We start from the raw sequence: 24344 nt of genomic DNA, 5'->3' as shown, positions 1-24344 counted from the left end.
ATAAGGTTTTAGAAAACAAATTTAAATTGGTTCTGTGACATGGTCCACAATCAGCCTATTTGTAGATAAGCTTGACTATCTATAAGTGGTCAGCTTGGGCTTCTCAAAGAGGTCAGTGGAGACAGTGATGGCTATGAAGCCTGGAGGACTTGGCTTCTAATGCTAGTTCTGTCAGTTGTTACATGTATGACCATGGGCTAGCTACGTAACAACTGCTAGCATTTATATGGTGCTTCAAGGTTGGTGAAGCACTTTATAAATAGGGGTTTTAGGTGCTATTACCATCTCCATCTTACACATGAGTAAACTGAGGCAGATGGAGGTTAAGTGACTTGCCAGTGGTCACAAAGCTAGTAAATGTCTGAGGCTGACCTCATCTTCCTGACTCCAAGGTTAGTGCTTTATCTACTCTGGGTCTCTGTTTGCACATCTACAAAATGGGAGTGAGGTTAGGCGAGACCTCTAAGGTTCCTTTCCGTATTCAATTTATGATCTTATGATCCTAAATGGGAAGAGACCTTTATGGCCATTCAAAACCATTAGGATTGTTACCTTCGACTTTAGGCAAGCAAGAAAATATTCTTGGTCTAAGATGCTAACTAATTTTGTTCTTTATTTGTCTAACGCAGAGAAAAGTTCTCAGTGACTCTCTTACTAGTCAAAAAACGTAAGCTCTTCCAGCTCTTCCATCATTCTGTTTTCTCTTTCTGGGCAGGATAAGTGGTGCTGATTTCACATATGTATTGCTAATGTACTTCTTTCAAAAATCACTGACACCATACTTGGAGCAGGGTTGACAGTTCCTCTCACTGAATGGGCTGGTTTTTCTACTTGTGAAATGGGACATGTGCACATACCATAATTCATCTGTGTCTTACACTATGCAAATGTTTAGCTTGCCAGGACATTTTCCACTGCCAAAATAAAGTCAATGTCATCTAAACCTTTTAAAGCTGAGTCTATCAAGGGATAAAACCAAGTCTTCCTACTGTGTCATATGATGTCATCTCTAAGAAGGGCATAATAATTCAAGCCAATCAATTAAATATTTATTAAGGACATAGTATATGTGAGGAAATTTGTAAGGAACTGGAGGTGAAAATACAAAAAAAAGTCCGTGTCCCAGGGGCTTTGACATATGATGAGTGACTTTTAGATTAGTGTGGTTACAAGGCCAAGAGGACCACAAGAGAACATAAGGAAGCACTCATTAAGAGTTATAGAACAGATCCAGAACGACTAAGTTAAAAGTGGCTTTTAAAGAAAAAGCACCATAGACATAGAAAAAAAGAGATCAAGACCCTTGGTTGATGAAGAAATAATATTAACAGACATTTAGCATACAACACCTTAAAGTTTAAAAAGTATTCATCCCCCTCCAACAGTCCTATGAGGTAGGTAATATAGGCATTATTATTCTATCATATGGCTGAGGAAATAAAAAGATTTTATGGTCACATATGCTATGTCACATAGCTAGTGTCAGGGGTAAGATCAGGAATGTGAAAAAAAAAAGTTGGATTAATTGGGTATGATCAAAATTCTTGGGTAGATGTAGAGAACAATGTTAGCAATCTAGATAAAGGCCTGGGAAATCAAGTATTTGGGAATTGTAATATAATTGCTTAAGAAAAAACAAATGTCCAATTGACGCAAGCACTGGCCGACATTTATGGCCTTGTAATGTGTAAAAAGAAAAAACCATAAGTCTCTAAATCATATTAAGCAGTCTTTGTTGTAGGTCAAATTTAATTTTTTATTGATATTTCCCAGATGTACAAATATTCGACCAGTAGCAATTTCATTCAGACTCTCCTCAATTATAATAGGAGGTCATATCATATAATTATAGCAACAAAAATTTAAAAAATCTTCCAGAAAAATATTTTTATTTGCACTATAAAAATAGGGCATTATCTTTATGTGATGTTCTGGTTAGCCAATTATGAAATAAGTGAAGTAATATTTTACACAGGTGTTAAATTTATTCTTTAATTCCTATCTTAGGAATCATCTAGAAGCTTTTAAATTCAGTTTCCTTACCCAGTTAAATTAAATTGTGCCAAATTGTGCAATTAGCCCTGTGAATGGTTTTGGTACATGTTTTATAAGTAATGAGCAAAACTGCTACAATATAAAAGCAGAGAACTGGAAATAGGCAGACTACATGAACTGAACAGAACTTGGAGATGGGTATTTTGTCACATAATGTTTTACAATATATAAGGTGACTCAAAGCAAGAAAGGGGGCTAAAATCTCACAGTAGGGAATGATCACATAAAAAAAAATATAGTCCATGATAATGGATCCTAAACAAAGATGGACTGAATTTCTTCCACCAAAATAAGTACTAGGCCATGAAGTTTCCTGTGTCACTTATGTTATTTATAGATAAAGCAAACTAAACAAGGGGAATGACACCCATATCTAGTCTACCAACCTAAATCAAAGCAACTGCCTATAAGTATTTATGCAGAACACTGCTATATGTACGTGCCGTCTCCGTTAAGGGAATGCCAGCTCCTTGAGGACAGAAACTTGTCTTTTTTGCATCCCTAACATTTAGCACATAGTATACACTTAAGTACTTTTTGACAGGTTAATATAGATCATTACCTCTCTATGACTAAGTAGATACTCCGAGAAAGGCTATAGCTACAAAATTCCTCACCCTGTGGTGAAACTGTTGATAAAAGCTTTCTGAACATAGCTCATCTAATCCACGGACTACAGACCTACAAGTCCTTTCTGATTTGCTATAGTCTTCAAGAAGCCAGAGTCACCTCTATTTAGAAGTTAGATTAAAAAAAAAAGCAGCTTTAGACAGTAAGACTCTTGGGCTTTTTCTTATGTTTTAAAATCCCCAGTGATGTTAGCGGAATGATAATGAGGGTTTTAGAAAACTCTGGGATGTGCCCCACAGCTCCCTACCATGTTTTCCTTGTCTGCCTGTCTCTTTTACTAAGCCATTCTTTCATTTTCCCCACGTGTTCCAATAAGTATTTTAGGACTTAAAGCCCTGTCTTCCAGGATCGTACCATTTCACCCAGGTAAACCTTGAGTTCCCTGACAACCAATTCAATTCACCCGGCATTTACTAATGCTTACTATGTACAAAGCACCATACTAGGGCCTGTGGATAATTAGATATAGTCTCTGCTCACAGGGACCATACATTCTACGTTCTCACTGGCCCTGAGAAATGCCACTCAAGGTTGACTCGCTTGACCCGCTTACTGGTACAAAGCCTCTATCTTCACCCCCGGCACACACTTCCCACCTTTAAGCATTTCCTACCAATATTTCCTCTAATTCCTTGTCAGGTTGTAAGCAGACAACCACACTAGGTGAACAAGCTATGTGAACAAGCCACGAAGACTCATGTGGATATTTAATGAGAGCAAATAGCACTTACAGAAACAGCCTGACACCGAGCGGTATATGCAATTGTTCTTGTGTTGACAGTTAGGTATAAATGGTAAGCACTTGAATAAAACCAAACCAAATAAACTCTATGATCTTGTGACTGCAGAATTTAGAAGTAGCAAGAGAACTTAGAGATAATCTAACCCCCATTCTGCAAAGAAACAGACCCAGAAAGGAAGTAATTTTTTTTTTATCTAAGATCATACAGGGAATAAACTGCAAAACCAGAGTCTGAATCTTTTAAATACAAATAAAATGCTTTTTGTTTTTAACCACTACCATTCCTTAAATCAGCTGGGGAAGGGTTAATTCTGGAAGGTATAAAATGAAGGGAGGTATTTTCAACCTCCAGTTCTTTTCTCTTCCACTTCTCAATAGTCTTTTTCAGTCATGTCCAACCCTTCGGGATCCCACTTGTGGTTTTCTTGGCAAAGAGATTGAAGTGGTTTGCCCTTTCCTTCTCCAGCTCATTTTATACATGAGGAAACTAAGGCCAACAGAGTTAAGTTGCTCAGGGTCACAGAGCTAGTGTCTGAGGCCAGATTTGAACTTATGACTCTAGGTCTGGCACTCTATCCACTGTGCCATCTAGCTTCCCCCAGCATACAGGAGTAGGCAAACCTGTTAGTCAGGGCTCCAGTAAGAGTTCCAGTTCCAAAGACTTCCTGAATATGGAGGGGGTTCTGGTTATCTTGGTCTTCTATTGCTTTTTAGAGGTTTGACAGAGGGGTCTCAGGGTAGTTTTAGGAGGAGGAAAGAGGAAAAGGTAGAATATCAGGGATGACAAGAAAGCACGTAAGGGTGGCGGAGAAGAAGAGGCAATGTAAGGATTGGAGAAAAGAAACTATAAGTCATTTACACTTCAGTGTGACTTTCAAGACACTGTCACCAATTATAGGTAAGAAGCCCTAGACAGCCTGGCCAATGGATGTCCTACAGCTATAATAAATATTAAGACTATTTGTAAAGCAATTAGCATGGTGTCTGGCACACAGTAGGCACTTAAATAATAAATAAATGCTTGTTGCCATCCTTTTTAATTATGGTTTACTTTTTTATGGACCTATCTTGGACATATATATTTTTCTTTTTTTATTAATTAATTGATTTTTAGTTTTAGTTTATAACATTCAGTTCCTCAGGTTTTTGAGTTTCAAATTATCTCTCCCTCTCTCTTCTCTCCCATCCCCATCCAGGAGGGCATGCGTATACCTTCATACTAAACATCTTCACAATAGTCAAAATGCAAAGATGAATTACAACCAATGGAATGAACCACAAGAAAGAAGAACCAAAACAGAAACAAAAACAAAACAAAAAAAAGAGAGCAAATAGTTTGCTTTAATCTGCATTCAGACTCCGTAATTCTTTCTCTGGATGTGAATCACTTTTTCCATCATGAATCTTTTGGAGTTATCTTAGAACCCTGCATTGCTGAGAAGAGCCAAGTCTATCAAAGTTAGTCATCAGAGATACCATGTGTCTGTAATTGTGCATAATGTTCTTCTGGTTCTGCTCCCCGCACTCAGCATCAGGTCATATAAGTCTTTCCAGGTTATTATGAAGTCTGTCTGCTTATTTTTATAGCACAATAATATTCCATTACATTTGTATGCCATGACTTTTTTAGCTATTCACCAATTGGTGGGCATCCCCTTGATTTCTAATTCTTTGCCACCAGAAAAAGAACTGCTATACATATTTTTGAACATACAGGTCCTTTTCCCACTTGTATGATTTCTTTGGGATACAGCCCTAGAAATGCCACATATTTAACTAGCATATGCCTACATCATGCCTTTAAATTTAGAAGCTTTGGAAGGAAAAAGAAATTTTTCTTGTATCTTCAGAAGGGCATCAATTTGGGAAATCCAACTAGCCCTCAGAGGGTAAGAACAAAGTAGAGAAATGGAGGGAATTAATGGGAAATTGGGATTAAAGGAGAAAGGACAGTGACTATTTGCTAAATTGAGTTAGAAACATGGTTCTGTCCTTAAAACAAAACAAACAATGCCAGCAATCTGAATCATGGGATTCAGCAGGAAAAAACTTGTTTCATTTTGCATGTCATTTCATTTGGAAATAATAAACTCTGTATTGAAGTAGTGGGCACAACTTTGGGTTCTTTTATTGTAGAAAAGACATGAAAAATTAGAGAAAAGCAAGGAAGGCACTGTTTAATGCTATTGTACTATTATATTGACATGGGAAATCCTTAAAAATTATACAAAAGGCTGGAACAAGAGCCTATAAAGAAAGGTCTAAACTTGGAGCAGTGGAGAGTTGTAGTGGAGGGAGGGTCAGTCTTGGAACCAGGACACACTCTCTAGCTTTGTGACTATGGACAAGCCTCTTCATCTTTTGGTGTCCAAGGCTAAGGTTATATAGGCCAGATGCTGACCTGTAGGGGAGGTAGTTTCTATACCAGGAATCTTTCACACAGATAAATTCATAAGTGTTGGGACTCTTCTCTTGAAGGAAAAAAAAAAAGAATTAAATAGGTTAGCCTGAATAAGAGAACTTAAGCATGGCAATGTGACTATCCTGGTGGATGCTCTTCATGTCTTGGTTAGTTGGTTATTTTCATGTTGAGTTTTTCAACATTAGCCTTTCCCCTACATGGATTGCCAAGCAAATGCAAACTCATTTTAGTATTAGCCCAAGCAAAATGACAGTAAATCTGCAGTAGCCTCAAATCACCTGGTGTATTCTTTAACTAAACATAAGCAGATTTTAAGTTACCTACTCTTTTGTATTATTAGTGCTGCAGCTCTCCTCCACTAGGCACAGTTTATTGAAAGTCAGCTATTCTAACAAGGAAAGTGACTGATGCTGTTTCCATTTCTACTAAAGAGAGGAAAAAAATGGACTTAAATTGCAGCAAGAAATATATAGATTTAGACTCACAATAGAGGTACATACTGGAATGAGTTACCAAAAGAGGTGGTGGAGTCTGTAGGTTAAAGCTAATATAAAATCCTGTGGTAGGAGAGACAACATATATCTCTTCCACACCCCCACCCCCATTCTGTATTCCTTTTGGCTGCAGAATAAAATACAGACTCTTGTGTTTGGCAATTAAAGCTCATCACAATTTGTTTCCAAGCTAACTTTCCAGACCAACTTCATGTTGCTTCCTTTTACATATTCTGTTCCAGCCACACTTGCCTCTTTGCTGCTCACCACAGACAATGTGCCATCTCGTGCTCAGGTGGTTTTTACCTTCTTGGAATGGTCTCCCTCCTCCTAATCTCTGCTTCCTGGAATCCCTACCTTCTTTCAAGGCTTAGCTCTGTGCCTTAGCCTTTTCTGATTTCTCCAGTTATTAGGGCTTTTCTAAAATTATTTGTATTTACTTGCCTATATTCTATATTAACTTTTCCATGTATATGTAGAAATAGAGCATACGTTTCTAGCAAAATATAATCTGCTTAAGGGCAAATGCTTATTTTTTGTCTTTGTACACCCAGTGCCTAGCACAGTACCTGGTACAGAACAGGTAATTAATAAGTTCTTGTTGAACTGAAATTCAAAGAGGAAACACAGCGACTACAATTTGCTTGTTGACATTAGAAGAGAGCAAGTTTTGGTTGTAAGAAAACTTGTCAGGTTTCATAAGAGGGAACATGAAAGAGAATGAATAAATCATCATGAACTTGGGGAATAAAGACTGTTTAGATCATCAGAGTACCCAAACATGTAAGGAAATAACAGATTCAGGGGAAGAAATGTCTAGGAGAGTAAAGCGTAAGATATAAGAAAACAATTTCTCCTACATTATTTTAAAATAATTACTATGGTCAGAAAAAAGTTGAAAATATCTTTTATGATAAAAACAAATCCATGGGATAGCCTTTAATATGATGCAGCATCCCTTTCAATTATATGATTAAATTCATCATCTTCTCATACATGATGTGCTTGAAAATGGAACCCAATTTTAATGTATAAAATAGTCATTTTATGGAAATGACTATTTTTGAAAGGCAAGTTTTCTTCTCTCTAGCTTCAGCGGGATAGCCTAGAGTTTCTTGGCTATGATTTCCTGATAAACAGGCTCAGACTTCTGACCTTTGAATCCGTTCCACATACTTTTTTGAAGAAAGATAAAGAGGGGAATAATTGATGCATTTATTTCAGAGCTCAAACATAAAGAGCATTAAAAAACAAAAGAGGCTCTTTTAACTAGTATAGAAACCCCTTTGTTGTATTAAACATGGAATGGTCTGAAATTTAAACACTTTTTGGGAAAAGGCCCAAGATAACATTAGCTGAAGAAACTGATATGTAAATACCTAGATATCACTACATCACTGAAGCTGCACATGTATGTGCAAACACTGATTCCAATGAGCATTTAGGACACATATATGGAGACTTGGGCAGGGGACCAAAGAAGCAGGCAACTTTTCTGCCTAGGGCTGGGTACAAATAGCTAGCCCTGGAAACTGGACTGGATATTTGCTAGGCAAGATAAAAAGCTGCAGACTGTCTTGCATGCTGTCCTTGGCATGGGAGCTGTGACACAATAAAAAACAAATAATAAGAAAGATCTGCCATAAGAGGTGGCATTGTATGCTTTTAGACACACTACTTATAATACACTGTAAATGGATTAGGGGAAACCGCTGTCTCCTTTAGTTATAAGTCATATTCACAGTTCCTGTGTAAATCAATGCTAATTTTGAAGTAAACAATGGATTTGTAAAGTGTTAGTCACAGGTCTTTGTGGTCAATGGGGTTTTATAGATGTGCCAATCAATTTCCAAGTTGAATGAATGGAGCGGGATTAAAGCCAAGGATTTCAGTAATCATGTCTTTAGGGGTTTTACATCACCTCCCAAGAGGCCTACTAGAGTAAAGCTCTTATCATAAAGACATTGATAGACCAAGGATTTGGTTAAATTGCAAAACACTCATGTACTCACAGTGATGTATAGTCTTATGGCAAGACCATAAGAGGGCTGTTTGTCTCATGACCTCGGCGTTGGAAGAGGTTTCCAGAGTTACCTTAGTCCAAACTATACCTGACAAAGAATTCTCTTCAGGAGCACCAAGTCTTAGTTTGAAGACTTCAAGTGAAGGGGAACCCACTTTTCCTTAAGGTAGCCTGTTAATGCTCTTAGAGAGCCCTAATTGCTTGGGAATTATTTCTTTACATTAAGCCCCATCTGCCTCCCTGAAACTTCTGGCCTATCACCACAGTCCTATTCCTCTCCTCCGAGGCCCAACTGGCGAAATCTAAACGCTCTCCCATACGACAGCACTTGAAATAGCCAAATCACCCCCCTCAAATCTCACTATTGTTCTCTTAGACTAAAACATATATGGCCATTTCCTCTGACTCATTCTCATATAGCTTTATGAGGTCCTTCACCATCCTGGTAACCCTCCTGTGGATGCTATGCAGCTCCCTCAGTAAAATTGTGCTCAGAAGTTAATTCAATACTTCCAGTAGTGGTCTGGTGGGAAAAGAACACAAAGGGACTATTTCCTACTATGGTCTGGATCCCATGCCTCTCTTAATACAGCATAAAATCACATTAGTTTTTTTTGGCTGCCCTGTTTACACTACTCATACCGGGCTTACAGGCCACCTTGTCTCCTGGCCTCCCCCGCCACCCCCTCCCCTTCCCCTACACCCCCACTTGAGCTCCAGCACAATGTTATAATGTTCTACTACAAGTAAGTTTTAACAGATCCAATATCCATGATAATTCTCATTTCAATTATGATCACTGCCTTATGCAAAAGAAACATATTTACATTATTAGACCTGTTCCAGATCCAGATCCAATGAGAATATAACAGGGCATACTTGTTTTAACCAGTTACCAGTATCTTAAACAAAGAACTTGGGTTTTTGTTAACACCAAATAGTGTCAATCCTACTTGAGGATAAATACGCGTTAAGTCATAGAGGTATCCGCTACCTTACTGATAAACTAAGGACCGATGGAAAAGCTGAATAGGAATCACAGGTTCTCAGAGAAAAGAAGAGGTTTTTGTTTCTAGAGTTTTCAGATAACTTTAGAGATGAATGCAAATTTCTATTGGCAATTAAATTTACATGGGAGACATAAGATATTCATTATTTTATTTATATTTATTATTATTTGTTGTCATTTGAGATATTTATCATTTGCATATTAAACTAGGTTAAATTATACATGTATCATAAGTATGCTAAAGAAAAGTTTAAGGGAAAAGGAGCCACAGTCACTGAACACACTGGGAAGTGAACCGGCTGCACCTTACCTATTAAAGTGTGAAAAACAGCAGCTATGGCACCGGCCACCACCATGCACAGAACAGCTTTGGTCCTGTCTCGTTTGCTGTTCACAAATACCAGACCCACATTTTTAAAGTCACTCATGGGGCCTGTGAAGAATTTCATCAGGGAATAGGCCAGTCCATAGCTGGCCAGCATTTCGACTGCATCCTCCTTTACAGCGGCGATGCCTCGGTTCAAGGCCTGCAAAGACGGGGAAAATAAAGAAAACCAAACATTAACACAACAGGTGTAGATCCATAACTTGAATTCAAAGAAAATTCCATTTCTAAAATAAAACTTAAGTTGACCATGTTCTTATAGAAACAATTAGTAACATATTACCACCTTGTGAACCTCAGTTTTAATTCTATCAGCTACATTGTTTAAGATTTCAAGGATCTATGATTTCACTGCTAGGCATTCCTTCTACTGGCTCAGATTTCAACTCCTCTATACTTCTGTATTCTACATGGTTTTTAGGACTTGTGATGGCCAAAAAGTTCCATGAAGCTAGCTAGCGAGGCTGGTCCTCAGACAGCAGACATAACGTCCATTGCTAGGCCCATACATGGAGCCTTTTCAGTTGGTAGGATCTGAGACAGCTTGGGTTCCAAGTTGCTGATTTGAATTAGTGGAGGAAATTTCACCCTAGGGAAAATTCCTTCCACTGGTGAAAATCTTGGGTTCGGTCTCATAGCCATTAAAGAGAGAAAATATAAAAAATATCAGAGTTGAGAGACAAGCCCAAGTATCCTAAGAGTAAACTCATAATAAATGCTTATTGACTGACTACCAACATAGTGCTTACTCTGATATTGAGTCCACCAAACTCTGGTTCTTGGCATGAAATTTCAAATTTGTGAAACTGAACTAGGTTTAGGAAATTTTGTCTCTATGGGGCCACCAAATTATTTTTGCAGCTGAAATGATCATTTAATTCAGTTCAAATGGTTGAACTCTAAATCTGTCACCCTGCGATTTTAAAAGACAAAGCCTTAAGGTTATTCATACTGGGACCAAGGTTAAGACCTCAGTGAGCCATGACTCTTGTTTTAAACAACATGCAAGTGGCTGAACAGGACACTGACCTCAACTCATGGTGATGCTCTCTTTAGGGAGTCTTTCTTTTGAAGTTGTAATGTTTCCCACCTATCACTCTTTCTATAGTTTTCTACTACATACCCAGTGGTCTGTTATTTAAGTTCAAAAAAAGTAAATAAATTCCTTTCCTTGCTATTTCAAAATTAGTGTTCTCCAGGCAACTTAAGTAAAACAGATTTAATAAAAATCAACCTGCAGTTCTTTACTATACTCAGTGCATTTTGGGTATTTAGTACTAGTTACGGATTTCTGAGAGGCAATGTAGTGCAAGATAGAGAGGTGGCCTTAGCATTAGGAAGCATTGAGTTGAAATCCTGCCTCTGACACATATCAGCTATTTAACCCTGGGCAAATCACCAAACCTCTCATTTCTCTAGCCAACTCTTTTAAGACTATGAGTTGAAGAAAGTCATTGGTAGAGAGAATGGACTTCCCCCTAAGTGTGCCAGCAAATTATCCTATAATAGAACTTCTCACATATAACAGAAAGATTTAGTAGTGTGCTATCAGAGAAATATATGACAATTTATAGCCTTATTAAAAGAGCTGAAATAGCCATGCTGATAAGCTATTTCTATACATGCTTTATTTGTAAGGCTAACCTTGACTTTCAGAGACTGATCCTAAACACTGAACTGAGATCTAAAAATATGTGACAGATTTTGCTTGCACACCTTTAGTATATACTTTGCAACAAGCAGGGCATTTCAGGACCAAACAGCCCCTGGAGGCCGGAGGCTGAATCTAATTTAATCTTTGGACATTCCCCATTTCTTAGAGCAGTGATCTGTATACAGCAGGGGCTTAACAAATATTTGTTGAACTGAACCAAAAGGATTCCAGTTTCCTTGGTGGAATATCTTCATTCACTGCATGTAATGAAGACCAACCCACTGACAAGAAAAAGAGTTGTACACAAGTATCCCAAAGAATAAATGTATCTATGGAGGAATAATACTCTCAAGACAACCCTAGAATAATCAAAGGCTGGAATTCTGGGTAGCTGTTGCAATTCAGTATTATCTTTCAGACGAAGCTATTCAGGTTGCTAATGTGGCATGTTCATTTTTACTTCCAATGTTCTTGAGTTTCCTTTAAGTAATAGCTTAAAACTTCTACTAGAAGACTCTCATCTCCATTTCTTAAATAACACACAGCCTGTCATGGGACACTTTCCTATGTGACTGATTTCCCATTTCACCAAAACTTCTCTTATGTCTAGTCATCCTGAAATCAATCTGAAAACTCAGGAGCCCTGACGACAACACTTGTATACAGCAAGGGAAAGATTGGGAGAGTGAGCTGGTTCTTGTCATGCATCAAAACATACCTATAGGACTTGAGAGCCCACCAGTTTAATTTCCTGTTGTATGTCCAACTACATCTAGTTCAGAATGAAACCCACATACCCATGAACATTTTGTTCCCAGTCTTTCACAATTCTGGCTGTAATCCCTTTATCCGCTTTGTACACATCCTCTATGGCTTACAGGCAAAATACAAAAAAATGGTATCCTCTTTTTTTCATACTGGCAAGAGTATCAGCATAATGAGATAATTTTATAATTGCTTATAATATTGCATATGCTTATGACACCTTCACAGCAATCAAAGTAGGATCTAATTCTCAGGTCAGTCATTGCTCTTCTCTGGGTTTCAGTTCCCTCACATATAAGATGACAAAGTTTGAAAAGATCATCTTTTCTATTGCTAACATTCAGTCATTCAGTAATTATTTCTTCTGGGCATATAATTTTTTTTGCATGCATCGCTCTCAGAGGTATTACTTTTCAAAAAAGGTACATGAATTATTTAGAATACTTTCAGAAAATATATAATAGCATATTCAAATACTGTAGTGCTAGACTGTCACATTGGCAGTTTGGGAGGTCTATTCCTTGACAAAATTATACAAATCAACCTTAACTAAGGGTACCTATTAACACAGTTCTCCACTTTCTTTTTCTGTTGATGCTACTTGGTTTGGTCCCAAGAAGGCAAATGGATAGGAAAGCAAGATAGACGTTAATAAGGCTTGATCAATGTGTCAAGTCAGAAAAAATTTCAGTTGACTCAATGACTGCTATGTCCTAACTTCTTAGTATAGGACTGTACTATCAGAAAATGCTCAGGAGAGACTCAAACCACAAGCTGAGGAGTGCTCCTGTATGTAGGTGCTAGGGGGAGAGGGGAGAGAGGAAGAGGGGGAGAGGGGGAAAGAGAGGGAGAGAGAGAGATGGGGAGGGAGAGAGGCAGAGGGAGAGAGACAGGGAGTGGGAGAGGGAGAGGGGGAGTAGGAGAAAAAGAGAGAGAGAGAGAGGGAGGGAGGGAGAGAGGGGGAGGGAGAAGGGGAGAGAGAGAGAAGGAGGGGGAGAGGGGGAGAGAGAGAAGAAGGGGGAGAGGGGAAGAGAGACAGGGAGGGGGAGAGGGAGAGGCAGAGCGGGAGAGAGAATGGGAGGGGGAGAAGAAGAAGAGGGAGAGGGGGAGAGAAGGACAGAGAAGGAGAAAGAGGGGGGAGAGAGGGGGAGAGAGACGGAGAGAGAGAGGGAGAAACGATTTGTGGCTAAATTATAATAGGCATTAAACTTAGTTCCTGCACACTATCCTAGTGGAGTGCTTTATGGCAAAATGTTTATTTTAGCTGGTTTTAAAATCAAAATATTGCTTAACCTGGAAAGAAAAGATTCTTAAATTTCTTCCTCACAATCCTGATACTAAAAATGATTAGAGCTAATTGTTTTATAATCACAACAAATTTACAGCTCATTGTGTAACTAGTTAAATAAAGTGTGGGAAAATGAATTCATGTCAACTCTGATTATTATACATCATAATTTACATGTCTATTGCTTTATGGTTTATAAAATACTCCCTTCATCATCTCTATAATTTAGAATCACAGGATCATAGATTCTGAATTGTTAGGGACCTTTAAGGTCATCTAGCCCAGCCACTTCATTTTACAGGTAAAGAATCTGAGACCCAGGGAGGGCAGAACAAATTCTATTACTCCCATTTTATTAGATGAGAAAATTCAGGCTCAAAGAGGTTAAATGACTTCTTGATGGGCCCAGAGAGGTGGAATATAGAGGGCTGACACTTAAACTCAGTTCCTGTGACCCCAGACGGAGCCTTCTCCACTGTACTGGGCTTTAATTGTATGGTCACCAGACTATGGGCTACTTAATAGTTAAATGATCAGTGTTTTTGTGCAAAACTAACTAGCTGGCTCTAATGGTACAGCTGTAAAGCTATATTCTGCAACACTTCTCCTTTACTCAGTTTTCACCCCCAACAAACTGCACTACCACAACCCTGAAAAATGAGGAGTAAGAATGGGTACGACATCTTCCACAACTTAAAAAAAATGGCATAGCTTTTTTTTCCTATTATTTAAGCCACAAGCCTTTATTAAACAGTGCTGTATGCTGGGGGCAGGGGCTATAAATACAAGAATGAAACAATCCCTCTTCTTAAGGAGCTTATATTCCTATGGGGGAGAGCATAAATATAAGCATATTCAGAATAAATGTGAAAAAAATACAAAGTAGTTATTCAATGCAAGGTAATTAGAAGGGAAGGCCCTAGCAATCAGGCAGGTGGGAGCGATCAGCAAAGAGATACAATACGGCCGTGAATGATATAATATTCTGATCTCTGAACAATCCAAATTACAAGGAACCATGGAAAGAAGTGTGATGGACCTGAGTCGAGTGTGACACATGAACAATAACTTGCATCTGAGAAGTGGCATAAGAGACATTATCAAGGACGAGTATGACTGATCTGACCTATCTTTTCTCATGTACTAAGAAACAACACATGGTTCTTTGGAATCCCTGAAATATTAATAGTAACAGTACATTATGTGGACCTCGCAAGGAGGGCTTGTGGAAAGACATGGACAAGAATCACATGTGATGAAAATATAATTACAATTTGCATTGCTAGAGAAAGTACCTACACACTTATGAATCAATGGGTCAAAGTAGCAAAATAATTATTCACTTTAGGAAGTAATTAAGCAATTAGGAAGCACTGTGTTCTTCCCAATGCCACTCCTCTACTCTGCCAAATGCACCCTGATTCATCAAATCACCCCCATCGACACATAACCTCTAGCTATGTCAAGAAAGCAAACACATAGATTTTTGTTCAGTTGTTTTCATTTATGTCCAACTCTTTGTGACCCCTTTTTGGGGTTTTCTTGGCAAAGACACTGGAGTGGTTTACCATTTCCTTCTTCAGCTCATTTTACAGATGAAGAAACTGAGGCAATAGGATTCAGTGACTTGTGCAGGGTCACAGAGCTAGTAAGTGTCGAAGGCCAAATTTCAACTCAGGTCTTTCTCACTCCACGCCCTCCACTCTATCCACTGTGCCACCTAGCTGCCCTAAACACACTGATTATCTAAAATTAAATAACTATAAGACCCTAAAATGCTTCTTTTTAAATAAGCGACTTTTCTTTCATAGAGCTTCTGTTTTAAATGCCTAAATCCAACAAAGTTACAAAGAAGTAATTCTGAGTGTCAGTGCCATTACTAATTAGCTGTGTCACTCAAGACACATCGTTTAATCTGTGACTCAATTACTTCATTTGTAAAATGAGAATATTAGTATTTGTACCATCTACCTCTCTGGTTTGCTGTTTTAAAATAAAAAAATGTTTTAAATTATAAAACACTATATAAGTATGAGACATTTTTCATGATAAAATGTCCTTTTTCAACAAGAGAATGCCAAGGATGTGTCGTCCATGGTACACAAATTCAGAGAATCCAATCATTTCTTCTTTTCTCTCCTGCACTCCAAGGTTCATCTGGGCTTATGTCAGAAAGGACAAATACCTCCTGGTGCTTCAAGATGCAGTGACTAACCACTACAGAATCACTGCAGTGGTAAAACATACGAAACATACTGGTTTTTATCTTCCCTGCCTCCACTCTGTGCAAGCTTCCGACCCTTTGGGGTTATCCATGCATGGCGCCAGCCAGTGTCAAGTTGCCCTGCCCAAGCACCAGGAAACATGGGGGTGGTAGAAGGGACAAAAACGATTTTGATTAAGCACAAAGCTTCTAAGAAGAGCCAAGTTCATTTGTTCATGACTTTGACATAATCCATTATTCTCCATTTGAGAGGGACAGTCAGGGTCAGTATTACTTTCACAGATCAACTGTTACTGAAACAATCCTGTAATGATATATCAGGCCTGAGGAACACCACATTTTATTCCATTACTCACCAGAATAACTTCTTGGCAAATCTTGGTCTCTTAATCAGGAAGGAACTCCTAATACCCTAGGCTTCAGGGCTGCTCTTCCCATTACCCCTTGTTAATGATGCTAGTACAAGTATTCCTCATTTTACTGACAAGGAAACTTAAGTTTTGCCTTTACTTAGGACCGCAAGGCTATTTAAGCAGCAGAACTAGCACTTACTCCTATGTCTGATTCTACAAGTACCCATATCACCAGAGCCCAGCTGATCCCCCTTTCCCATACTCCTCCGCCTCAGGCTAAATAAGCCATCTAGCCTGGCACAGTGGATAGAGCTCTGAATGGGACGGCAGGAAGACCTAGCATAAAATCCCAATTCTGCGATTCTGAGCAAGTCACTTAACTCCTCTGTCCATAAAATACAACCTACCCCATAGTTCTGAAGATCAAATGAGACAATGGATATAAAGTTCTTTGCAAACCTTACAGTACTAAATAAATGTCAGTTATTAATTCTAATTATATCTACCTGTTCCCTTGGTGACTTCAAAACTCCTATAGCTTCAATTATTATCTTTAACACAGATTATTTCCAAATCTTTATCTTTAGTACTCATGTCTCTTTTAAGCTTCAGACCGGCATTTTCAATTGCCTACTGGACATTTCTTTCCTAGATGTCCGCTAGTGTGTCTAAACTAAATGCTACTCAATAATTCGTCCAGATCATCTTGCCATCTACCTTGCCACAGCTGCCTCACCTCTCTCCAAATAGACCTGTAGTATCTTTTTCACTGGACCTTTAAAACATCCCCAGTCCCTGAAGGAGTTAGTCTAGTAAGCTCTGGAGCATCTGTCTTGACTGGGAATTAAATGAGTGAAAACCTCCTTAGACTGTTAAGACCTAGGTGGCCACAGACCACAACACTCTCCACAGCCCATCTAGTTGCAGACCCAGTCCTTTGTGTCATTTGCTCCACCTCACATGGTCTACCTTTTCCTCTGAAAATAGTAATCAAATAAATAGTATCACTGCTTCTGGAAAGGGTGGGTCAATTGAATGCTTTATAGATCAACTTAGAGACTGTGCTCAGTGACCTCTGACCAGCTCCAAAGCTATGATGGTATGAACCCTGTGACTACTGAGACTAAAACTCCTCTCCCCGGCTACACCACTCACCTGGATGTATATTCTCCCCTATTAGAAAAGATCCTTGATGACTGCTGCATTTTTATATTTGTATTTCCAGTTCTAAATATAGTGTTGTGCACATTATAAGTACATAATAAATGTGTTTCATTCATTTTTCATTCCCCCCCCCCTTTTTGGTGATTTCCCTATATCTCCCTTTCAGTAAATCTTACCTCTATCTCATTTGACAGCGATACGGAGTAAAAGACTTTGAGAGCATAAAACTACCTTACAATTTAGTCCAACTTTCTCCTTCTACAGATGAAGAAAATGAAAACCACGGAAGCTCATGTGACAAACCAATGTCTCACAACCTGTTAGTAGCAAAGCCATGACTAGAACCTAAGTCTCCTGAGCCTCCCTGTCCAATCTTCTTTCTACTACCCGGTACCTTACCCTATAAGTGAGAAACAACAGTCAAAGCATGATGTAAAATAAGAAAGCCAGGATACACAGAGATTAAATAATATAAATTTACCTATATTTTTTCTTTTAACAAGGACTGTCAAAGAGATCCAGGGTAATTGCTAAAAATAAAAATTACTAAAAGTCACTTTATTTCCCATTTCCTTAAGCAATTAAACCCTGACCTGCAATATTTAACAATATAAATGACAGTAAATCAGCCCAAGATTTATTTTTTGGCCAAGACGTATATACTCAGGAAAAATGCTTTAATAGTCAGGTGTTTTAAAAGCAACTAAACCATAGGAAATTTCAGTTGTAATATTTCTTTAAAGACAAACCCAACAATGCATTTTCCTATGTACAATGGAGTGCTGTGCTACTCTATACTCTTAACCTTGCTGACAAACAGACAATTATTTCCCTCTGCCCCTTAATCTTTCACTCCATTTACAAGTCATCTATTATCAGGTTCAAATTGCAAATGCATTAGACAGAGACACTGCCTCATTCTAGGTTCTATGTGGAGCTTGACACACAAGATGATGTGCGATAAGTATAAAATAATTTATTGAAAGAAGTGAGGTCGCAGTTTCAAATTGACAGGCTGGCATTTTGCATTTGCATTCGTCTTTTCCAACATAACTTCTGACGGAGCTGTCTGCTTTTTTTTTTTTTTTTTGACAAATCATGAACACTAGGGGACTTCAAGATATGCCTTAAATTCAACTTGTGAGTTAATTCACTGTCTGAAAACAAAGTGGTAGCTAGAATTTGGAATGTATATCTGTTATTTTTTTTATAAGAGCAATAGCAAAGAAACTTCAGCTGATTTTGATAAATAACTGTTACAGAAACTTAGTATTGCACAACATAGACCATGGTAGGTATACAATAGCAATCTATGAATTGAGAAACTTAAAGTATTGTGCAGGACAATAAAATGGGTATGTGAAATAGTGCCTGCCCTCGAGGAGTTTATGATCTACTTTCATAGAAAGGGCAGTTTTGTATGTTGTTCAGAAACCAAACAAAATAATAGCATAGATGGAAAGTGCTACATGGCTAATGAAATATACCTACAATACACAAAGAAATCAAATGCTGGATTGTCCATTGAGAATGGATTCAGAATGAAATTAAATGTTTGATGATGATGAAATCAATCCAATCCCTCTTGAATTTTTAGGGAAAAGCAGAAGAAAAGTTGTTATTGTCTTGTAAAGGGGAATAGATGTTTTGGAATTACTCTTTAAAAGAGGAGGCCAAGGATGTTTTCAAAATTAACTATATGTGGTTGGTAATTCTGCCCCTAGGTATTATATTAAAAATACAAAGCAATTTGAAGCTTAAAGATGATTCTCAATATTTCCATGCTTTTTCAAAATTAAGTAAACTTTAAAATACATAGTAGTTTGTGACAATAAATGACTTGGTGGCTAGGAAGGGGATATATTTAGAGATGAAGGTGACATAAAAATAGAAATAAAATTTAAAAAGTTTAGGTTTCCTTAAAAAAAAAGTAGTAGACTTTAAGACTCAAAAGGTTGTAAATATGTACATAATCACATACCTGTTCCTGTTTCCAGGGAAGAGGATATAGGGGAATGGTACCCCTTTTCACAATTCAGTATAGTATTTGATACACAGTAGGAGCTTTCTAAACATTAAAAGACTTAATATGTTTGCCCAATCAGCTTCTAAGAAGGGACCCAAAAGGAATCTATTAAGATATGATTTGGGATAGTGCCATGATTATCTTTTATAGTCAACATTCAGTAATTTATGACTTTTTTTTAAAGGTTAGAAAACTGTATAGGATGTTAGATGTCAAAGGGAAACTGCCTGGAAATACCTACAAACTCTTATTTTATGCTAGCTTGAAAATATGGTATTGTCGATTCTGTGATTCAGACTTTAGTGTCTAAACTAGACTATTTGAAATATTTGAATTCTCTTATCAACACCCTATGCTTTAGAGCAGGAGTTATCTCGGATTTGCTTATTACCTGTATAACCTTGGAAATGGGCATTAATCCACCCTCATCCAGAAATCAAACTGGTTACTGATCTATAGCTCCCCTTCCAGCTCTGATTCTAAGTCGCTCCAAACTTCAAAAATTCTTTATATTACCATATTCTATATATTACTATAACCCACACATATTCGATAGCTAAGACACTACCTTTTCAGGTTATTGTCCTTACTAGGAGTTGGCCTGGTACAAATTTAGAATTATGCTATGAAAACTCCAAGCATCATTGTTTAACATGGGCTCCTGGCCATGAACAAAGGGTTGCCACCTGGGCTTTTCTCCTCTAGATTTGCAGGGTCCACTCCTTTCCTAGGGTTAGACTAGCCTCACTGGAGGCTTAGCTTAATTCCTAACTCTCAGGTAATCTTTCTCATGATTTTAGCTTGGTAGCTCACTCAATCAGGGAAACTCTTTGCAGTAGTTTGGTGATAGAAGGGACAGTGCTGGACTTGGAGTCAGGAAGATCTAAGTTCAAATCTTAGCTCAGGCATTTACTAGTTGTGTGAGCCTGGGCAAGTTACTCACCCTATGCCTCAGTATCCCCATCTGTAATATGAGGGGGCTGGATATCATGGCATCTAGATATATGATACAATGAACTACAAGGCTCAGTTCTTTGAAAGGTAAATCTTGAAAGCTTATTTTGCATACTTAAATATACAAACTGACTACAATAAAAAGCACCTATTTCCTTTTTTCTATTAATAACTTTACATATCTTTTTCATTTATTCTCATAAAATCCATGTGAAGTAGATAGGTATATTAATTTTTACTGATGAGGAAACTGAGGCCCAGAGGAAGCAAACGTATATAACATAATTATATGACATTATATCTTTTATAGTTATTTCATCTGTTCCAGACTATATAAAATCTAACAATGCTGGGCACAGAGAAGCCACAGTCAATAAATATTCACTGATCAACAACTGAGATAATAAATGTCTTCAAGGTAAAGTTTAAGCAGATATGCATTTGTTTTCATTCACTAGAAAATGTCTACATGGACACTGGGATGTCTACTTAGATTCTTCAGGAATCCTCTTATTCCCTTAAAAGTTTAAAATCTTGTGACAGAAGTTGCTGCCATGGGAAATGAAGAATAAACACTGTATAGAAAGGACCATCATTATAAGAGCTCTCCTTGAGAGTGTATAGCTCTTGAGAGTGTATGGGTGTATCGCTGGCTGACCATGACAGCTGAGATATCTGTGCCCAAACTGCTTAGTGCAAACAAAATACAAGCTGAGAAAGAAGGATCCTTGAATGTGCAAAAAAATATTTCAAGGAGACAACCATGCCATTCAGGGAGAAGTAAGAGGGGCCTGTTCTTGATTTCAGACTTGCAAAAACTACCATGTAGCTCTAAAAAGAGAAAAAAAAAGGGGGGGGGAGATTTTTCCATGGAAAACTGAGGTTTTTGGGTTTTTTTTTTTGCTTTTGAAGAAGAAAAGAAACTTGGGGCAGTTAGGTGGCACAGTGGATAGAGCACCGGCAGCGGTGGAGGAGGAACTTTAATTGAAATTAAAATTGTTCTTGCATGCACCAAAAATTAATGTATATCATGTCAAAAGTCTTTTACTTGAAGAGGAATATTTTCTTCACTTGATTTCTGCTGGGTCTGGCAGTTCAGTGGAACATATAAGTGGCTGTCGGTTCTGCTTTGCCAGGAAGGGGGTCTACCTATCATAACCTAATCCATTTGACAGGAAGGAGACTTGATCCATAACTTCAGTAATCCTAAAACATAATCATTGCCTTAATGTTTTGCTTTGAAGATAAGTGGAAAGGGAATCTTTCTTCCCATCCCCTTAACCTTTGTCCAATCATAACTCCCTAAAGTGTGCATCCTCTTCTCTGACAGACTAATCAAGTTGGAAAACTACAGAACTTAACCTCCAGGTGTCTTTCGGTCACATATAATTGCTCTGTTTGTATTCTGATCATCTCAGAAGTTTGGTACTCTGTAACTTTCCAGTGTTATTGTTCCGCTTCCCTGTATTTTAAAAAGTTTGGGTTAATTCAGATCACTTGTCTCCCGGCAGCTTTCCAAGTGGTGTTTTATTTTCACAAGGTCCCACACAACTCCAAATAAGACGCCTTCATTTTGCTCAACTGGAGTAGCATCCAAGCGCTTCACACCCACACACGCGAGGTTGTGGTTTCCAGGGAATAGCAAGAAAGTGAAGCATAGTCTCCTAGGCCTACAAAGTGACTGTTGTGTACCACGGTGTCCATATATAGTGTTTCCTGAAAAACCTCAAGATGGAATATTGAAGTGAATGTCCACCACTTCCCACCCGGAGGATGAGTTTTTATAAAGAATTAAAATAGACCAAGAAGTAGAGTAAATGGTTTAACTAACCCTACTTGCTCTTGGCTAGTTCAGAATCTCAGAAAAAAAAATCAGCTTTGCTTTGTGCCCTCCAAAAACCAATGGATTTATTGTATAGACAAGGAGATATTAATTTTCATCGTTAAAGAATTCCTCAAATTCAACCAATCTCAAAACTAAACATTAGACGGTCATAGTAGCACTTACACAATGTTAATTGACCAAATGACAGGGGATTTTTTCAAATTAATTTTACTATAATTTTTAAAGTTTAAATTAATTTTTCAATGAACAAAAATTTACCTTCACCCTTTCCCACTTCCCTGGCCCTTACTGAAAAAGAAAAACAAAATAAAACCTTTATAAGAAATATGCATAGTCAAGTAAAGCAAATTCCTGAATTGTCCATGTCTACACACACACACACACACACACACACACACATATTCCAGTTTGTACTCTAAGTTCAAATGATGAGAGTTCTTTGGATTCTCTGAGTTTGATAAGCAAGAGATATCACTCTGTGTAATGACATAAAAGTTTGCCTTGAATTACACAAATTTCACATGTCAAATTTAGAATCCTCACCTATTCCTCACCTCGGCCAACTGATACTTCCATGTCTAATGTTACCACACACCTCTCTATTTCCTACTACTCTCTTGCTCTAACAAAGATGTATGGTCAACAGCTCCATTCTAGTATCCCAAGTACATTCCTTCTCCTCTTTAGAATTTACTTTAAAATTTTCCTACTGCTTTACTTTTGGGTCAAATAAAACAAGATAGATTTTTATCACAATAAATATAAAGTTTTACATGAGTCAAAATGACCAATGCTATAAGATAAGGGAGGCATAGTTAGATAATAGCTGATCTCAAAAAAATTTAGGGGTCTGAACGTTAGTAAGAATATAGTAGCCAAATATAGCTAACATGACTTTAAGCTACATTGAAAGACATGGCATCTGGAATCAAGGAGGTGATGCTTCTAAAGTACTCTGACTGATAAGGCCAAGTGTGGAATGTTGTGTTCAATTTGGGGCATCACATCTTAGGAAGGATATTGATAAACTAGAGAAGATCTAGAGGAGGGTAAGCAAAATGGACAAAAACCTTGATATTAAGCCACAGAAAAATAGGCTGAAATAACGGGATGTCTGGTCTGAGAAAAATAAACTTAGGGGCAGGTTTTTTGAGAGCTGTCTAAATATAGGATGGGTTGTTATAGAAAAGAGAGGGCAGGTGGAAATGAGAGAGAGAGAGAGAGAGAGAGAGAGAGAGAGAGAGAGATTGAGCGCGAGCTTTAGGCTGGATGTGAAGAAAAAGTAGTGGAGCTGTCCAATGTAGAAGGGACTGCCTCTAGAGCAGTGTGATTCCCTCACCAGAGATCTTTCCAGTACAAACTGGAAGACCCCTTCGTTTGGTTTACTGAAGAGAGGATTTTTATTCAGGTCCAGGGTAGCCAAGATAGCCTTTGGGAACCCTTCCAATTCTGAGGTTCTTTGCTCCTGATCTAGGAATACGCATTAGAACAGTGGTTCTCAGTCTGTGGGCTGGAGTTCCCTGTGAGGCTGCAGAGTTGTGCTGAGTCCATGAATCCATACATGAAACCACAAATAAGCAAATATGACATCTATAAAACAACATCTCTCAGACATATGTATTCTTAATTTTCAAATGTAAGTAAATGATATTATGATTTGTAAAGTACAAATTAATTTACAAAATAACCAAATTCATAGTAGTATCATCATTATGTATTTACTTTCTCAGTCACAACTACTATCATATCCACAACATTTGACACTACAAAAGGTTATAGTCACAAAAGGTCAGGAACATCTCTAGGCTCTTCTCTCATTTTCTGCATGGTTTCTCTTCCTTCTTGCCAGCTCTATATTTTCTTCCATAGTAGCTCTGGTCTTCACTCTGGATGAGTCTAAACTGTCTAGAAATTCTGTTTCTCTCCTTTCCCCCTCATTTCCAGTTATAAAGATTAAATCCATAATGCACTGCTTTCCATCACACGTGCATCTATAATTTCAACTCTTTGGAAAGAAAGATCCATGTGTACCCCATGGAAATCTGAGGAGGTATTTGGATGTGGGTTCTGCCCAGTGCATGGGTCTCCATGAGATACATGATTAGATTGAATAAGAACCAAAAGTTCTGGTTTACTTTGAACTGAAAATTTCAGGCTACCATTTGCAAACTGATGGAAATTTTATTTTGATAGATAGGATGGACTGACTGAAAAGGGAAACCTTGTGCTAGAGACTATTTTCTGTGTGATAATTATAAGACCATGAGATGCAAAGAATTTTTTTAAACCTGACAGCAATAAACAAATAAT

At 37.9% G+C, this 24344-nt stretch overlaps 1 protein-coding gene across 1 annotated transcript in view; it reads right to left on the bottom strand.

The window, feature by feature from the left end:
* The window catches only part of ANKH (ANKH inorganic pyrophosphate transport regulator), a 161779-nt gene that overhangs the window by 73067 nt on the left and 64368 nt on the right, over window positions 1-24344 (bottom strand). Inside the window, exon 3 of the mRNA XM_036750670.1 lies at window positions 9686-9902. Within this exon, the coding sequence (XP_036606565.1) occupies window positions 9686-9902 (217 nt within the window). The remainder of the gene's footprint in view (window positions 1-9685; window positions 9903-24344) is intronic.

Source organism: Trichosurus vulpecula, chromosome 1, assembly GCF_011100635.1.
Source record: "Trichosurus vulpecula isolate mTriVul1 chromosome 1, mTriVul1.pri, whole genome shotgun sequence".
Classification (NCBI taxonomy): domain Eukaryota; kingdom Metazoa; phylum Chordata; class Mammalia; order Diprotodontia; family Phalangeridae; genus Trichosurus; species Trichosurus vulpecula.
The sequence above is the reverse complement of the archived record's forward strand: the minus strand, read 5'-3'. Positions and strand labels throughout refer to the sequence as shown.